This window comes from Dryobates pubescens, chromosome 31, assembly GCF_014839835.1.
Source record: "Dryobates pubescens isolate bDryPub1 chromosome 31, bDryPub1.pri, whole genome shotgun sequence".
NCBI lineage: Eukaryota > Metazoa > Chordata > Aves > Piciformes > Picidae > Dryobates > Dryobates pubescens.
Window position 1 is genome coordinate 10,138,884 of NC_071642.1, and position 19,501 is coordinate 10,158,384.

Below are 19,501 nucleotides of genomic sequence, written 5' to 3' on the forward strand. Positions count from 1 at the left end.
TAAATAAAATCCTATTTAAGAGTTAAACATTCTGTCATAAATTGATACCAGCTTGAGGGAGGTCAGATGCATCAATCACTGGGAGAATGCAATTCTTCAGATTAAATGAGTTAAGCATAAGTTGTAAGTCAAGCATGTGCTTAAATCTCATTGACTTTTGAAAAGCAATACGAGTGCTGCTCTGTGCTAAATTGGAAACTGGATGCTGTTTCCCTGTCATCAGTTGGGATTTATTTTTAGCTGTTCACACACAGCATCAGGAAAGGAAGGTTCTAGACACTTTGTGTCTCCATAATGATGAAGAAACCAACAGCCTCGCTGTAAGGTTGCTGTGCTGGGATTTCTTTTCAGTATCAGTATCACCAAGGCTGGAAGAGACCTCAAAGATCACCGAGTCCAACCTGTCACCACAGACCCCATGACTAGACCATGGCACCAAGTGCCATGTCCAATCCCCTCCTGAACACCTCCAGGGATGGTGACTCCACCACCTCCCTGGGCAGCACATCCCAATGATCTTTTAGAGGTTGAGCTGCTGTTTGTCCCTGGGCACGAGCGGGTGAGCCGCGGTTTGTCCCTGGGCACGAGCGGGTGAGCACCTTTTCCCCCCCCCCCCCCCTTCTGCAAACAGTTAGAGGTCATCCAGGTAAACAGTAATTGGCCAGAAGTGCCAACAGCATCTGCAGTTCTGCTGCTGTAAATGGTGATTTGCAAGAGTTGGGGGAATATTGTTGGACCAACTTCCTGGTTCTCAGCACTTCACCTGCCCCTCCACCAGCTTGGCAGGTGAGGCACAACCAAACCCCAACTGTGCTGGACCTCAGGGGGAGCAGCTGTCAGTCTAATTGGTGCCTTATCCATCAAATTGCTAACTGCAGCTTGACATTTATTACAGCTAATAAAGCACCCTGAGAAACTGATCTCAAACATCTTCTGTGTAGACTTTGGAGGAGACAGATTTTTAATGTCATACTCCGTGAATTTTTTTTTTATATGCTGGGGGAAAAAAAGAAAGTGTTTTGGGGGTGGTTTTGCTGCTTTTTCTTTGTTTTTAGAGCAGTTCCTGAGCTGGGGGTGCACAAGGGTGGCCATTTGCCCATCCTCTCCTTCCCTGTTAGGAACAAAGTAGTGGTTTCTCAGGTCTGGTTCCTAGCTGTGGGTTACACATTTCTATCATGGGCATTATAAAAACACACAGAATTCAGTGCCAGACTCTGTATTTCTGACCTGCTCTTGATTTAGTCCCGAGTTTGTAAGTTACATTGCACATAATGACGCTGCCTCTCAAGCCATAAAGTAGCCTCCACTTCAAAATTGAAATAGTCCAGCTCCTAATGGCATGAAACCCCTCTACAATGGGGGCTTTGTTGATTTACTTGTTTGGCTTGCTCAACATAAAAATGAGCAACAATTTTGAGGGGAAAGTTATGAAGGGGAATGTAATGTCCTGTGCTGTTGGACAGGGGGAATGGTTTGCAGAAATTGAAGTGGGGAATGGAAGCTGAAGGCACTGCAATGTCCTTTGCAGTCCTCACCTGGACAAGGAAAATCACTGCTCTCTGTGGCTCTTTTCCCAAGAGCCTTTTATCTGTCAGATAAACTCTTTGGGTCACAGTATCTCTTTCATCCCAGGCAGGAAAGAACTGTGGGTTGTTAACTGAGCAGTAGCAGAGAAAGTTGTAATTTCATGGAATCTGATAGAACAGAGGAAAAGCAGCAATCCTTTAAAGCTCATCTAAAAATCACAGCCTAAAGTTTCTTCCAGTTTTGCTTAGAGGATAAAAGAAGTAGGATAAATTCACAGGATGCTGGCCGGGCACTTCCTGAGCTGCTGGGAGCTCAGGCTTCCTTATCCAACCTGCAGGAATTCTTAACAGCACTAAATGGTCCCAATTCCAGAGCTAGCTCTGAAGAGCAGTCAGCTGTAGCTCCTCTGCACAGCTTTCTGCACTGGAAGGGGTCAGTGAATTTGGTAAAATTGCTTGAAACCCCTTGGAACAGGCAAAGATCATAGAACCCCAGAACTGCTGGGGTTGGAAGAGACCTTTGAGATCATCAAGCCCCAGAGCTCACAACCCCACCACTGCTGCTAAGCCCTTGAACCATATCCTTCAACACCACATCCATGCAGCTTTTAAACACCTCCAAGAATGGTGACTCCTCCACCTCCCTGGGCAGCCTGTTCCAAAGCTTGAGAACCCTTTTTATCCAGAACTTTCTCCTCTAGGTGAAAAAGAAAAGAAATTCATACAGGAGTAGCTGTAACACTGGTGACTACTTTAAAGTCGTTTGGAATCCTAGAATTGTTAGGGCTGGAAAGAACCTCAAGGCTCAGCCAGTTCCAACCCCCTGCCATGGGCAGGGACACCTCACACTACAGCAGGTTGCTCACAGCCACATCCAGCCTGGCTGCAAAAACCTCTGGGCATGAGGCTTCCACCACCTCCCTGGGCAACCTGTGCCAGTGTCTCACCACCTTCATGGGGAAGAACTTCTTCCTAACATCCAATCTGAATCTCTAGTTTTGCTCCATCCCCCCAAGTCCTATCACTCTCTGACACCCTCAAAAGTCCCTCTCCAACTTTCTTGTAGCCCCCTTCAGGTACTGGGAGGCCACAATTAGGTCTCTTCAGAGCCTTCTCTTCTCCAGGTTGAACAGCCCCAACTCCCTCAGTCTATCTTCATAGCAGAGCAGCTCCAGCCCTCTGCTCCTCCTTGTGGCCCTTCTCTGGACTCGCCCCAGCACGTCCAGATCCTTCCTGTAACAGGAGGGGTGTAGAGGGAGAAGGGTGGATGGGGTTCATAGCGCTAGGTGTGTTAGTGCCAGTAGAAAGCTTTCAGCCCAAGAGGATGTAGCTGACACACATAAATGGATCATCCATTTAAATCCAGCTTGCCAGCCTCACCCAAAAGTGCCTGCTTGCAGCACCGAACAACTTGCTGCAGAGCCAACAGCTGTAAATCTCTTTAGGTCTTTAACATGACAAAGCAGTCAAAGCCTAAAATGGCCTTTTCTCTCTGAAAAGCAGCGCTGGAGCAGGATACAGAAAAGACTTCCCCATCTATTTATTTATTTATTTATTCCCCCCCACCATGTGATTCAGATGGAAAAATGTCAGGTTTTGAAAATCATTAATCTTTGTGCCGCACAAAACTGTCAGCTGTAGGGGCGGCTAAGTGTAGGAGGTTCTTGAGAGAGTTTTCAAATGGATGAAATTTTTTTTGTGGTGGTTTTTTTATTTTTTTTTTGGAGGGGTTGTTTTTCTCTTTGCCTTTGTTGGGTGGTGGTTTTTGGTGGTGTGTTTTTTTTTTTTTCTTTCTTCTACTTGAGGTTCTTTTGTTTCTTCGCCCACCGGTAGCTGAATAAACAGGCAGCTGAAGTTCACGCCTAGGACAATAGCTGCCAGGTAGCAGAAGTCAGAGAAAATTGAGGTGAGTTATAGCTCAGTCACAATCACACTTGAGTGGTGCCACCCCTGGATTCTGCTTTATTGCAAAGGGAAATGTGGGAGTTGGGGCAGGGGGGGTGGTGGAAATCATTGCAGAAGTTGGTAAGGGACTGAATGAGATTTTATTCTGTGCCAGCTTACTACAGCCAGGGTGGCTTTGGTACGGGAGGCTGAAGGAGCTACCTGCCAAAACTGGGCTGCAATGTTTCAGCTTGTTCTTCTCTGTTGATGCTGGATAGTTTCTGTAGGAGCTTGGCAGAGCCTGGGTTTGTGTTAGCCAGTCAGAGAGATGAAATGGTTCCAATTTCTCTGAAGGCCCACAGGAGAACGCTTTTGTTGGGTTTGCCAATGAGGAGCAGGAGCAGCTCTTTGCAGGGAGTCTGCTCTCCGTTCCAAACCAGGTGTGTTTCTTGGATGCTGTTGATCCAAGCTGAGCAGCCGAGTAGTGCATTGGGTTTGAGCTGAAGAGGGGAGGTGTTTGCTGTAGAGCTGTTACCAGTCCCTCAGTAACTCTTGCTTCCTTGGGCTGGGGATCTGTCAGGTATTTCTAGCCTGTGTTGCTCCTCTCTCCTTAGAGGAGACCTCATTTCTTCTACAGCTGCCTGAAAGGAGATTGGAGTGAGGCTGGTGTTGGCTGCTTCTCCCAAGGAACTAACATCAGGACAAGTGATGATAGGATAGAATAGAATAGGAGAGACCAGGTTGGAAGAGACCTTCAAGATCATTGTGTCCAACCCATCAACCAATCCAACCCACCTAATCAACTAACCCATGGCACCAAGCACCCTATCCAGTCTCCTGAACACCTCCAATGATGATCACTCCACCACCTCCCCAGGCAGCAAATTCCAATGGGCAATCACTCTCTCTGTATAGAACTTCTTCCTAACCTCCAGCCTAAACCTCCCCTGGCACAGCCTGAAACTGTGTCCTCTTGTTCTGGTGCTGGCTGCCTGGGAGAAGAGACCAACCTCCGCCTCAAGCTGCACCAAAGATGGTTTAGGTTGGATATTAGGAAACGTTTCTTTGCTGCAAGAGTGATCAGGGATTGGAACAGGCTGCCCAGGGAGGTGGTGGTGTAGTCAACATCCCTGGAGGTGTTAAATGAGTAGATGTGGCCCTTGGAGACATGATTTAGTGGCCGTGGAGGTGTTGGGTAGAAGGTTGGACTGGATGATCCTAGAGGTCTTTTCCAACCTTGCTGATTCTGTGATCCTGACGGCTGTTGAGCCACTTTAGGTTTCTACTGGAAAGGCTCTTTAAGTGTGGCCCACTCAAGAAAACCAACCAAACTTTGCCTTTTCTATTTCAGATGGTGTCCCTTTGCTTAAATGCTTCCAGGGCTGAGGGAAAGCGATCTGTTTTACAAGGACTGCAAAGTATTTATTTGTTCAAACAATTAACTGGAGGGCACTACAGAAATCTTACCGTGTTCTAGTGCAGAAAACAGCTCATGAGAACTACAGTAACATAATTAAATTGAAATGCCTGATAGGTCTGTGGATATGTCACAGCGTGCTGGAATATTTTACCATCTCAATTTGAGTTGCATGCAGGTTAGGATTGCAATTAATTCTGAAAGAGAGGGCAAGACTACAGCACATTGTGGTCTCCTGTATGCAGCTCTTTCATCTCTTCTGCCTGTAGTGTCTTTGTGTGGGTTTGGTTGGTTTGATGTTTGTTTGGGGTTTTTTTGAATGTCCACTATTATATGTAAGACAACCCTGTGTGAAAGTGATGCTTCATCAGCTTTATCTTAATTATTTACCTCCATAGCCCAAAAGGCAGCCATGTGCTGGGCTGCAGCCAGAGCTGTGTGGGCAGCAGGGCGAGAGAGGGGATTCTGCCCCTTGGCTGTGCTCTGCTGAGACCTCATCTCCAATCCTGCCTCCAGTTCTGGTGTCATCAGCATGAGAAGGACACAGAGCTGCTGGAGTGAGGCCAGAGGAGGCCACAAAGATGAGCCAAGGGCGGAAGCACCTCTGCTATGAGGACAGCCCCAGTCACACCTTGAACATCCCTGAGATATTAAAGATGGAAATGAATCTGCAGAGCACATCTGGTTGCTGTAGCTGTGGCATTGAAGATGTATTGGCTTAATCAAACCAGCCAGGGAAGCTACAGGGTATTGTCAGCAGAGCAGGAGTAAAACCTAGATTGATTCAAGATTATCCTTTGAAAACAGTGATCCAAGCACAGCTACTGCCCTGGCATTTAATGCCTCCAGTGTGCAACCTGTTAACTGGCAACCCCTTGTCAGGAAGCCTGTGAATTTAAGGGCTGGCTTGCTTGAGAGAAGAGATTCCATGGCACTTGGGAGCCAGAGGAAGGCATGTAATGGATCCAGGCTTTCAACTCCAGGGTAATTTGGCATAGTCAATAGGAAATCAGAAGAGTAAAGACGGCAGGTTAATTGCAAACATCACTCTGTGGACAAATGAGGACTCCTCCATCTTTTTCTTTTCCTCTTGCAAAGGTGTTGTAGGCTACTTTCTCCTGTTAGCTCCAATGCAACCATTGTTTGGTAGTATCAGGCCATCAGTACCCTTCTTGCTGGAGTGCAGGGATGTGAGGAGTTTAAATGGACAGGCTGGGAAGAGTTTCTGCTGAGATTTCCAGCACTGCCTCTTTCCTGTGCTGTCAGCCAAGGAAAAAAAAAAATGTTGATGTGCTTTGTTATGCAACATCTGTTGTCAGGAGTTGTAGGCATTATCATCTGGTGGTGGAGGAAGAGTGGGGTTTTTCCTCCCCTCCACCATTTACAGAAGAAATTAAACTGACATTTATCAGCAGAACAGCTTTGATGCTGCAGTAGTTTGAAGAGAAGAGCAGCTTGGCATATGTGTGGGTGATTATTTTTTTGCCCCTTCTTTTTAAGACATTATCAGCAGTTCCACAGCAGCCTTATTACTTGCTTGCAAACAAACCAAAAACTTGTCTGGAGTCCAGTTTGCAGCAGAATCTGAATAGCTCTGCAGTAAGCAGCTCCTCCAGCAGCTGAATTGGTAGTTGGGCACATCAAAGCCTTTAGCCTTAATAATGACAATTGATTGGTGAATTCAGTTGGAGGAAAGAGCTCTGTGGCTCCTTCAGTAAATGAAATGCTGCCATGGCTAAGAGCAAGAGGTGGGAGCACAGCAGCAGCTCAGAGCTGGGGGGGGGGGGATTCATGATGTTTATTATGGCTAGAAGCAGTTGTAGCAGCAGGTACTGTGTTGGCCCAGGGTTTGATAAGCAGATAGGTTAAGTTGTTAATTGTACTTGAGACAAACGCTAGCTTACACTCAGCATGTGAGGACAAAGTTGACTTTTCAGTTTACTTCAAGTTAGTTCCTCCCATGGAGGTTACTCACAGTGCTGCTGATCCAGATGGTAATTAGAGTCTTGCCAATCAGGGCAGAGCTGGGGGTGTTCAGCCTGGAGAAGAGAAGACTCCAGAGGGACCTTAGAGCTGCCTTCTAGCAGCTGCAGGGATCCTGCAGGAAGGCTGCAGAGAGACTTTTCATGAGGCTTTCTAGAGACAGGCCAAGGGGGAATGGTTTGAAGCTGATGGAGAGCAGGGCTAGGCTGGAGCTGAGGAAGAAGTTCTTCAGTAAGAGGGGGATGAGATTCTGTAACAGGCTGCCCAGGGAGGTTGTGGATGCCTCCTGCCGGAGGGTGTTCAGGGCCAGGCTGGATGACCTTGAGCAGCTGAGCCTAGTTGAGAGGTGTCCCTGCCCATAGCAGGGAGGTTGGAACAGATGAGCTCCGAGGTCCCCTCCAACCTGAGCCATTCTGTGGTGATTGATCTTTTGAGCGCTGCTAGCAGCTGAAGAATCTCATCCTCAGACTTCCAGAGCTGATTTCAGGCTTTGTGGGGTGGGAACACAGAAGGAGGGCAGCAGATTAAAGCCATTAGTGTTCCTCTGATTAGATTTGGGCTCTAATATTTTCTGCAAAATGAGTTGGTGATATTTAAAAGCAAGTTACTTAGGATCATTTCCCCTTGACTTTTACGTTAACAAGCACATTAACTTTATCCCAACATAATTCACTTTCTGTTGGTGAATTATTTGTTGCCCTTGAAAGGAATCCAAGCAGTTACACATTTTATTTGCTGCACTTTTAGCATCATTAGTAAAACAGTCATGGAGGGGTTTTTTTCCCCCCTCCAGATATTCTCACAGATGGAGGAAAAATCTACTCTCTTGCCCTCATAGCTGAGAATCAGACTGAGCATTTTAGCCTTCAGCTTGTGGGGTTCTAATTCTTTCCCTTTCTGGGTCATAGACACTTGCAGTTCCAACTTAAGGGTTTTTATGTAAACTAAGAATTCAATTTTCTAAGTTTCAAAAGCTACCTTAGATTGTAGAAAGAGCAAACAAACAAAACTTAAATTTGTACTTCAGCAAGGCACAGCCTCCCTGGGCAGCCTGCTCCAGAGTCTCACCATCCTCCTACTGGAGAATTTCTCCCTCAGTTCCAGTCTAACCCTGCTCTCCCTCAACTTCAAACCATTCCCCCTTGCCCTGTCCCTAGACACCCTCAGGAAAAGTCTCTCTGCAGCCTTCCTGCAGGGTCCCTTCAGGTATTGGAAGGCAGCTCTAAGGTTTCCCCTTGGAGTCTTCTCTTCTCCAGGCTGAACACCCCCAGCTCCCTCAACCTGTCCTCATAGCAGAGCTGCTCCAGCCCTTGGCTCATCTTTGTGGCCTCCTCTGGCCTCACTCCAGCAGCTCTGTGTCCTTGTCCTGCTGGGGACATCAGAAGTGGAGACAGGATGGGAGGTGAGGTCTCAGCAGAGCAGAGAGCAGACAGGAAGCCCTTGTCAGAATGAAACTCCTGCTACTGGCATTTAAGACAAACCCCCTGCAGCCAACACATGGTGACAGATATTTGATATGAATTACAGGGTTGGTTTGAAGCCATTCAATAACCTGTTGAGGCCTTGCTCTTCTGTTAGCTGAAGATACCATCCTTGTCCTCATCCTTTTGCTTCTCTTTGCACGTACTGCTCTGGTGCCACCACCTATTTTCTTATATCATTCTTCAAGTGATTGGTTTTCTTTTTTATTTTCTCCCTTCATATATTGCATGCTGGAAAACTTTGTTACAGATGAATCTATTTAGAATGCTGGAGAATCTCTCTTGTTTTTTTTTCCCCCTTTTAAAGATTTATCTTTCTTGCACGCTGCTCAAAGAGGAAAGAATCTAGATGTTAAATAAATGTATGACCACATGAAAGATTCTTCAAGTTTGTAATCCACTTAATATTTAATACATGCAATATATCATTACTATAAATATGTATAACCTGGCTCTGGATGGATTTGGAATACATAAGGGATTACACTGGGATAAGGCATTCATCTCTGTTGGCACAGAAAAGACCACTGGTGTTTTATGAACATATTAATCACCGTTGGTGAAATGTCCTCCTGCAACCCCCACAACAATGTGGGTCATGGAGAGTTACTTCTCCAGATTTCATTGGGCTTTGAAGTCTCTCATGAAATGGCTGAAGAAGAGGGCACAGCAAGGGGAGGGAAAAGTTAAATTGGAGAGGGCAAGTGGTGCTGCTGAAAAGGGCTTTTTTTGCATTTCCCTTCTTTTGCCTCTCACAAAAGAAACCACTCGAGCTGTGTCAGGGGCAGCAGGTCTCCACCTACCACTTCTGCCCTGCTGGCTCTGTGAGACTCCTCACTCATCCCTGGGACTTGGCACTATGAAGTGAGTTGATAGTTCCTGGTCAAGGTTAAGAGGAGATGGTGAAAGGTTACTGCTTTCATTCATGCTCTGTGTGGGTGATGTGATCAGACAAGGGGGAATGGTTTGAAGCTGAGGGAGAGTAGGTTCAGACTGAAGCTCAGGAAGAAGCTCTTCATTATGAGGCTGGCAAGACCCTGAATAGGCTGCCCAGGGAAGCTGTGGCTGCCTCCTCCCTGGGGGTGTTCAAGGCCACGTTGGATGAGTCCTTGAGCAGCTGAGTGTAGTTGAGAGGTGTCCCTGCACATGGTGGGGAGGTTGGAGGAGTTGATCTCTGAGGTCCTTTCCAACCTGAGCCATTCTATGAATACAAATAAACATCCACAACCAAACTGTGGTGTCTGCCATGTGCACAGAGATTAGTGAGGACTGTGAGCTTGAAGGGAAGTGTAGAGCCTTTAGCTAAAGCTCCAAAGTTAAGTGGGAAGGAAGATGGAACAAATGAGGATTGAGAAAATGGTCTCACTCCTATTAGCATAAGCATCTCCTCCCTGGAAGAAGGGCTGCTCTCTAAAGGAACAACAGCTGATGTTCTTCAGGAACAGTGGCACAGGAAAATTTTGTTGAGGTCACAGGAGATATCTGGAACCAATTCTGTGTGAGGAGGCATTTGGTTGGTGAAAAACCAAGGTGGGGGAAAAGGATTTATTGAGAGAAATGGAAGAAATCAGTGGTTTGGGAACATCCAGCTCTCTGCTCAGGTGCTTAAGGGACCCCACCTGTGCTCCTGTCAGGAGCTGCAGACCAGCAGCAGCTTGGTTTGCCTTCTAGTGCACAAGCAGAGTGCACATGGTTGGCTAGCACAGGGGCTGGCTGAAGAGCAGTGAATTATTAGAGAAAGCTCACTCGGCTGCTTACAAGTGTGGCAGGTCCTCCTGCCATTCCCCAGCCACTTCCACTCACCACCTGGGAGTCTGTGGGAGTCTTGTTCTCTCTGCCCTTCTCTCCCATGCCTGTTTTATTGCTGCTGAAAACTCATTTAAGCTTGTAGAGCCTGGCAGACATCAGGTAAGTGCTGCAGGGGAGGACTGTTCAAGTGAGTGGATGAGCAGGCACTCACATGTGTGTGTCTGTGTTGTGCTTCACAGTTGCCTTGATTTTTAATCCTGGTAATATAACTTATTCCCATGCTTACATATTGACTTTCAATCTCTTTCCCTGCTATGAAGCTGGAGACAGTGCCATCCAAAGCCCTTTAAGAAGGAGGGGGAATGGTGTGTGCAGCTCAGCAGGGCTTTACTAACCCCTGCAACACAGCTCTGTGGGCTTTGGTTCCTAGTTTCATGGCTTGCTCTTGTTCACAGAGCCCTTTCAGACTGACTGCTTGCCCATCTGTAAAATGAAATGGATAATATTTGCTTCCCAGATTTGTCAGACTTCCTTGACGCATGCAAAAGAACCCACACAGCCCCAAAGAGTAGTGAGCAAAGAAGCCACAGGGCAGTGCAAAGCAAAATGGAAAAAAGCCTAGGTGTAAAACCAGCAGTTCCAAGCAGAAGCATCCAGCTCAATATCTGGCCCTGTGCACACAGGAGGAGGAGAAATGAGATCCTTTACAATTCAGATAAGCAGGGTTAGTTTGCAGCTAAAGATTCTGAGCACACTGCTTTTGTGTGATAATATTTTAGATTTATTTCCACAACTTATTGCACATTCATTTTTTTTTTGGGGGGGGGGAGGGAAGTCTTCATTGCAGAAAATTGCCAGGAGGAATGGATTTTGTCTTCCTCAGCTGGCAGAACAATTTTCCACCTGTCGCCCAAATATTTGATGAGAAGGATTATGGTACAGCTGCTGGAAGTTTCTACTTGATATCCATAGGAAGCAAGAGGGTCTGAGGAAACTAATATACTGATATCCAAAGCTGCCTTGCTGAGATGTATCTCCAGCACTTGTGACTCTGAACACAGGCTGGAAAGGCAGGAGGCTCTCTGCTAAGGTGTGAAGTACAGAGGTGATCGTGGTGGTACCTCCTTGATTCCCCATCACTGCTCCCTTCTGTTCAGAGGGTCACTGTCCTTGCAAGGAGCTGCTTGACCTACTGAGGAATGTGGAGCTTCACTCTCACAATTCATTTTTGCAAGCACTGACAGGGCTCAGCAGATGTCATCATCCACAAGAGCTGGAAGGGATCTGTTCCTTGCAGCTTTGCCTTCAGCTTCCCCAAGCCCCAGCTCCCTCAGCCTGCCCTCAGCAGGGAGATGTTCCACTGCCTCCAACATCTTCGTGGCTCTGCACTGGGGCTGTGGTGCTACTGAAGATTGACAAGATGGAAATGGGTGTAAATGTTGAGTAGTAAACCACTCAAGACAGCAGTAATATTTTATATGGAGTGAGCTGTGAGTGCAGTTTAAACCTTGGAAGGCAGGGGGGAAATCCTGCTATCTCCTAGCACACACACAGTGTGTTTGCACACCCAGACCTACCAGGGGCTGAGTAAGAGAGATCTATTTTGGATAGAAATAGAGGCAAAGGATGTTCTCATCATTCCCTAAGCTGCTAGACCTGTGAAAGTTCTCAGAATTATTCCAATTCATCCTAACTTACTTTTTCATCTAATTTAATGTCACTGCTTTTGGTTAAATCACATAAGCATTGCCCTCAGCTGTTCCTCTTCTCTGATACTCTGTTCCCTTCATCTGCATAAAGCCTGTGTCCTCCCCTGCTCTCTCTTGGCTACCCTGCTTGTATTCAGTGCTTCCTAATCTTCCTTCCTCAACTGATCCTTTCTGACTTATTTCTGTTGCCATTCCCTGCTTTTGCTCACAAATCTGACAAACTGCTGCCCTGAGTCCCAGCATGGCTGAAAAGCAATGGGAATTTCCAGCAGCAACTGGGATTTGACTCCGTCAGAAGAGTTGTGGTGGAGGAGAAAACTTCTGTTCCAGTGCTTGTGAGCTCATGCCTAAGCACAGGACTTCAGAAAATCAGACTCCAGGCTCAGGCACAGCTGAACAAATGCCCTTGGATCCTGCTGTCGGTGATACAAGCTGTGGAAGCTCAGTGCCTTGCAGTTTCTTGCCCTGCAGGAATGACTTTTCCACTCGACTATCACCTTAAAGGAGCTGCAGTAGATGGGGAGGGTGTAAAAGCATATTGAAAATTTCCTCTAAGTGGGTATAAAATCACAGGTTGCTTCTTCCAGCGCTGGAGTGCCACAGTAATGCTGCTCATATCAATATATTTCTCTGTGGTTAACGCTCTGATCCCTGATACATCTGCAGCAACTGTCTCAAGGAAATTAAATTCAGTGAAAGGAAGGAAGATTTGGTAGTTAAGGCACTGGGCTGTCACTCAGGAGGATAGGGTTTAGCTCCTACTCCTTCCACAGACTTTGTGCATGACCTTAGGTTGACTCATTTAATCTTTCTGTGCCTCAGCTCCCCATCTGTAGCGTTGGCAATGGAGATGATGCACTTCTCTGATGATTCTGATGTTTGTTTGGGGTTTTTTGTGCGTTGGTTTTCTTAAATGATTGGGTGTTTGTGTGTGTGTGTTTGTTAAATTCCTCTCCCAAGAGCAACCCTGACAGCTCATGAGTTCTATAGGTGCTTCTCTACTTAAACCAGACTTTAGTAAGATCCTACAGGGTATTTAATCAGTGAAATGAGATCAGAGGATGTTAGGGGTTGAAAAGGACCTCTGAAGGTCACTGAGTCCAACTCCCCCTGCCAGAGCAGGAGCGTAGAATCCAGCACAGGTCACACAGGCACACATCCGGATGGGTCTTGAAAGTCTCCAGAGAAGAAGACTCCAAACCTCTCTGGGAAGCCTGTTCCAGTGCTCTGTGACCCTCACAGTGAAGAAGTTCCTGCTCATGTTGAGGTGGAACCTTCTGTGCTGCAGTTTACATCCATTGCCCCTTGGCCTATCACAAGGTGCTACTGAGCAGAGGCTGTCCCCTCTTGACCCCCAGCCCTCAGAGATTTATAAACATTCATTAAATTCCCCTCTCAGCCTTCTCTCCTCCAGAGATGTTACAAAGGATGCAACAATGACATGAAAAATGTGCATTTTCCTTTCCTTCCTTTTCAGGAAATGATAACAGTGAAGCCCTTCCAGAGTCTATCCCATCTGCTCCTGGAACCCTGCCTCATTTCATGGAGGAACCAGATGATGCCTACATCATCAAAAGCAACCCCATTGTCTTACGCTGTAAAGCCATGCCAGCTATGCAGATCTTCTTCAAGTGCAACGGGGAATGGGTCCACCAGAACGAGCATGTGTCTGAGGAGAGCATGGATGAGACCACAGGTGAGGGCTGACCTGTTCTTCAGGGCAGGAATCTGAGTGCTGTGCCTGTCAACAACATAAAAATGGAGCAAAGAGCAGAGGTGCCAGGCAGAGACACAGAGGAGAATTGTGTGGCTGAGCTGCAGGCTTGCCCTGAGCTGCTGCAGTGGGAGCTGGCTCCAGTTCCAGCCACACAATGATATCCACTGTGTCCTGAGCACAGCCAGCAAGCCATGGCAGGAGGGCACAGCGTGGCAGCAGCAGCAGCTTTGCACTGAGCTGCTGCACCTTTGTGTTTTGGTTGTCTTGGTGTGGTGGTAAAGCCAGCTCCTGCCTGCTGGGATGTGCCATGGGGCACAGCTCTGCAGAGCAGGGAGAAGCAGTTCCTCAAAATGCAAAAGGGAAAGTGCTGGATGGAGGAGGGTGAGGAGAGTTCAGAGCTGACAGCAGAGAAGGGAATACAGAGCCTGGCAGTGTGGAAGGGGAAAACAAAGGGCGCTGAAATGCCTGCAAATGTAGGAGGTGTTACACAGAGAGGGTAACAAATTGGATGCACAGCCCCAAGTGGAGACAGAGCCAGATCAAACACTAACCATAGAGAGCCAGCTTGCTGCAAGAGAAGAACACTTCTGCAGGGAGCAGTTGTGCTCTGTTCCCCGGCGGTGGGATGCGGAGTGGGAACTAGGAACAGGCAAACTTTATTTGCTTCAACGAAATCCCTCTCAAGGTGAACCCTGAAAAGCCATGGATGTGGTGGCTGAAATTTGCCTTCACCCTCAGGCAGTGGAAGGTATTTGGTAGGTGATTAAACAGTTAGAAATCTAAGTGTGTAACTAAAAGAGAGTGAGAAGGGAGGAAGCTGGAAAGGATCAACAGATCTTATCGTGCTCCCAGCACAGCCTCTATCTTTTTCTTCTTCCCTCTCTTTTATTTTTTTCATTTAGAAGCATCTTGATAACTATTGCAAACCAATTTACTGCTGCACTGTCTTATAATTTCACAATCCTGTTTTGTTATTGCTTTTCTCCTCTCTTGAAATTCCCAGATTGCTAGGCAACTCTGTGCCTTGGAAGTAGCACTGTATGCACAATAGCCTCTCCAGCAAGACAAAGAAATTCTTCTGTATAGAATAGAATAAACCAGGTTGGAAGAGACCTTCAAGATCATCATGTCCAACCCTCAACCAATCCAACCCACCTAAACAACTAAACCATGGCACCAAGTACCCCAGCAAGTCTCCTTCTAAACACCTCCAATGATGGTGACCCCACCACCTCCCCAGGCAGCCCATCCCAGTGGGCAATCACTCTCTCTGTGTAGAACTTCTTCCTGACATCCAGCCTAAACCTCCGCTGGTGCAGCCTGAGACTGTGTCCTCTTGTTCTGGTGCTGGCTGCCTGGGAGAAGAGACCAACCTCTGCCTGTCTACAACCTCCCTTCAGGTAGTTGTAGAGAGCCATTAGGTCACCCCTGAGTCTCCTCTTCTCCAGGCTAAGCAACCCCAGCTCCCTCAGCCTCTCCTCACAGGGCTGTGTTCCAAACCCTTCACCAACTTTGTTGCCCTTCTCTGGACTCATTCCAGCAAGTCAACCTCCTTCCTAAACTGAGGGGCCCAGAACTGGACACAGTACTTGAGGTGTGGCCTAACCAGTGCAGTGTACAGGGGCAGAATGACCTCCCTGCTGCTGCTGGCCACACTGTTCCTGATGCAGGCCAGGATGCCATTGGCCCTCCTGGCTGCCTGGGCACACTGCAGGCTCATGTTCAGCCTACCATCGACCAGCACCCCCAGGTCCCTCTCTGCCTGGCTGCTCTCCAGCCACTCTGACCCCAGCCTGTAGCTCTGCATGGGGTTGTTGTGGCCAAAGTGCAGACCCCGGCACTTGGATGTGTTCAGTCTCCTGCCCTTGGCCTCTGCCCATCTGCCCAGCCTGTCCAGGTCCCTCTGCAGAGCCTCTCTACCCTCCAGGAGATCAACTCTTGCCCCCAGCTTGGTGTTGTCAGCAAATTTACTGATGATGGACTCAATGCCCTCATCCAGATCATCAATGAAGATGTTAAAGAGCATGGGGCTCAGCACTCATCCTTGGGGGACACCACTAGTGCCTGGCCGCCAGCTGGATGTGGCACCATTCACCACCACTCTCTGGGCTCAGCCTCCAGCCAGTTCCTAACCCATGGCAGTGTGCTCCCATCCAAGCCATGGGCTGACAGCTTGGCCAGGAGTTTGCTGTGGGGGATGGTGTCAAAGGCCTTGCTGAGGTCCAGGCAGACCACATCCACAGCCTGCCCCACATCCACCAGGCAGTCACCTGATCATAGAAGGAGATCAGGTTGGTCAGGCAGGACCTGCCCTTCCTAAACCCATGCTTATGTTCTTATTGGGGCCAAAAGAAAATTGACATTTAAAAGGAAGTTACATCTCTTCAAGTGGTGTTTGGCATTCTTTTTAAGTGACACTTTCTGAGGAGATTTGATGCTCAAGTTGGTTTTTTTTTGCTCCCCTGCAGATGCTAATCTGGATGAATTTTAATTTTTACAGCTACCTATTTGGAAATAATTTGCCAGGCATAACCTTTACTTCTAAAGGCATTGCTGAATCAATAGAGAAGAAATGTCATCCCTAAATGTTTTCCTTCCATATGGTTAATGAAAATTTGTCTTCTGAATACTTCAATTATGTTTTCTAAGCCTTGGATGAATACCAGAATCAGAAGGAAAGAAAAAACAAAACCCAAATGAAGTAACATTAGGTGTTGGGGTTTTGTGTTTTAAATAACGGCAGTGATGTTGAGGATTGAGACACAAAGGCACACAGGCTCAGCAAATGAGGTCTGGAACATAAATGTTGCAGGTTTGGGTTTAGCTCCAGGATGGAGCTAAGCCTTAAAGTGCTGCTCACAGAACTGTCAGGGGTGGAAGGGACTGCAAGGATCAGCCAGTTCCAACCCCCCTGCCATGGGCAGGGACACCTCACACCACAGCAGGTTGCTCACAGCCACATCCAGCCTGGCCTTCAAAAACCTCCAGGGATGAGGCTTCCACCACCTCCTTGGGCAACCTGTGCCAGTTTCTCACCACCCTCACGGGGAAGAACTTCTTAACATCTAACTTACATCTCCCCTCTTCTAGCTAGGAGGCCTTCCCTACAGTCCTATCACTACCTGACATGCCAAAAAGTCCCTCTCCAGCTTTCTTGTAGGCCCTCTTCATATATTGAAAGGCCACAATAAGGTCTCCTTGGAGTGTTTTGTGAATGGAAGTGTCCTTGGGACACAAAAATGTAAGTAAAGGCTGTACACAGTGTAGTGCTGAAGGCCAGGCATGGATATTCTCTCACCATGACTTGTCTATATCCATAAAATCTCTTGGAGCTGCTCCTTTAGCCTTCAGTAAACAGCAGACTATTAGGTTATTTCTTAATTAATCTGCATCCTGGCAGTGCCCTCATTTCTGGAGGCCAATCTGGGGCATAAAGATGTCTGTTAGCAGGCATGCACAGCACACTGCATGGGCTCCATCTGGGAAAGACAGCTCTGGAATGCGTGCCAGGAATGGTGCCTCTGGTTGAGGGGTGAGATTCTGGGGTGCTCACCAAAGGGAGTTTGCATCACAGCACACTGGCTCTGTCCTTTTCCTTCCTTCCACTATCTGTTACGTGATTAAAGTTGTGAGAGAGGGTGTAGAAAGGTGGTGAAAGCCAGCAACAAGAAACCCAAACAAGAGGAAATTGGATGCTGAATGCAAGAAATGCATCTGAGCATCTCTAGGGGTTCCTGCCAGCAAGCTCTTGGCCAGGCCTAAGGCAGGAGTGCTTGGCAATGGCACTTGAAGGCGCTGCTCTGGTGGGCTTTGCCTCCAGCCCTCTGCTGTGCAGATCTGGAAGCACAGGAGGGACAGCTATGGGGACAGGAGGTGTGTGTTTTGTCATCGTGATGACCACGGAGTCCACTGTGGCAGGAATTTGTTTTAATAGGACAGAAATAAAAGCCTTAGGGCAACAGAGGAGTCGCTGCTAATGTGAGCAGCAGTGGAGGAAGCACTTCAGCACTTTAAGCTGGATACTTAGGGGCTGTGCCATGTGCTGGCTGCCTGAGGGTGGAAATGGGTCCTGGTGTGCTTGAAGAGCTGGCAGTGAAGCCTCTGCAGAAAATCAGTGCAGACAAGTCAGAATATGGCTGCAGCTATGATGGGCAGAGCTTCCCAGCTCTGCACTGCCATAGCCAGTTGGTTAGGGACCAAGTTATTTCATCCTCTCCTGCCTTGCTTCCTGAGCTGCAGGAAACACAGTGATCCACAGCCTGCCTTTGCTGTTCGGTCCATAAATGTGGCAGAGCAGGGACTTTGCTCTCTTTCTCTCCCTGAGAGCCTGAGCAAGATGATGTAGCTACTGTGATAAAAATATAATAATCACAGTTGGATTAATTTTCTCCTGCTTTATTTTTCTTGCACCTCAGAGCTGGTTTAACCAATATTCCAACTTTTTGGGTTCACTGGAGGATCAGACCCTCTAAGAGTAACTAGAGTTTTCTTGTCTGATCAAGAAACAGATTACAGCAATAACTGCTGTCAGTGTTTTTTCTCATTTAAACAAATAAAGCTGACAAATGCTGAAGTTCTGTGCAGCTCTGTTATGTTTAGTACATGGAGAGCAATTATTCATCTGCTGCCGGCATTAGTCTGGCTGCAGCTAAACCATCCAACGGTGCAGAAAAGCTTATTAGCATATCAGTACCATAGCCATCATTTCACATTCTGTAAGGCTGCACTCTGTGACAAAAGATGATGCTTGGAATTTGCACAATAATTTAAAGGGCTGGACTCGCAGCCCTGATTGGAGTTCTCCAAGTCCCAGGTAAAGTGCTGCTCCTTGTTTATCAGGAGCCAGGTTTTATCTGCCTGAATTTTCTGTTCTGTACCATTTCCTGTGAGCATTTTCTGGTGTTTCTCGAGGTGCAGAAGGCAGGTTGGGTATATTTGTTGTTGATAAATGAAGGGCATTTGCTTTTGTTCCCAAAACGTTTGCTTTCTGCAGGCCACAGAATCAGTAAGGTTGGAAGAGACCTTTTGAGGTCATGGAGTCCAACCACTAACCCAGCACTGCCAGGTCACCATTAAACCATGTCCCTCAGCACCACATCTACACAGCTTTTCAATTGCTCCAGAGATGGAGACTCCACCGCTCCCATGAGCAGCCTGTTCCAATGCTTAACCACTCCTTCGGTGAAGAAATTGTTCCTCGTGTCCAACCTAAACCTCCCCTGCTGCACCTCGAGCCTGCTTCCTCTTGTCCTGTTGCTGGGTACAGTTGTTTCTAAACCAAATGGAAATAGCTGCACTTCCTCCATAAACAAAATGGAACTGCCCCCAAGGACGTTCTCCAGAGGTCCCTACCGACCTCACCAGTTCCTTGGCTCTGCTGTTCCACTTCCATGCGCTGCGTCTGTTTCACAAGGGCCTCTCTGCACCCCGGCTGGAAACAAAGAGCTGTTTGGGAAACAGATCTATTGAAACCTGCACCAACATATTGAACTACTACAACAACAACAAAAACCCCACACCCAAGGCAAACCAAGCCAGCCAGGAAACCTCTGTTTGCTTACTGCAGAGTGAATAAATATTTGAGTGCACTGATTATTGAGCCAGCTTAGGAAGCTATTACAGGTTTGCCCAATGCCTTCAGGTAGCGTCGTGAAATGCAGCAGCTAAACGAGGCAAATGAGAAGAAGTTAAATTCCCTTTTGCTTGCTACTGGAGTAGGAGCTAAAAAAAAAAACACCCCACAAACCCCAAACCTGTGTTGCTTTAGAGTATTTACAGCTTGTCTGACCTTCCCCACCCCTCTTCACTGAGCATCCCCCCGCCCCGGGCCTCCAGCTCTCCTGTTTAGCGAAGGAGCGAGCTGACTTCCCAGGGCCTTTCAGAAGTGGAATACCCAGCTGTTAATGATGCCTGAGATTAAGTGGAAACCAATTTTTATGGAGTTGAGGCTTAGAAATTTTTTGCTGCTTTATAAACTTCACAGGCACGAAGTATTTTAAGATTGAGTTTTCATTCATTTCCAGTGAAGGGGAAAT

At 47.4% G+C, this 19,501-nt stretch overlaps 1 protein-coding gene across 3 annotated transcripts in view; it reads left to right on the plus strand.

Moving 5' to 3' along the window:
- Positions 1-19,501, plus strand: part of UNC5D (unc-5 netrin receptor D) — a 134,840-nt gene that overhangs the window by 52,155 nt on the left and 63,184 nt on the right. For all 3 annotated transcript variants that reach the window (XM_009901619.2, XM_054174889.1, XM_054174888.1), the window contains exon 2: positions 13,227-13,445. In XM_009901619.2, the coding sequence (XP_009899921.2) occupies positions 13,227-13,445 (219 nt within the window). The remainder of the gene's footprint in view (positions 1-13,226; positions 13,446-19,501) is intronic.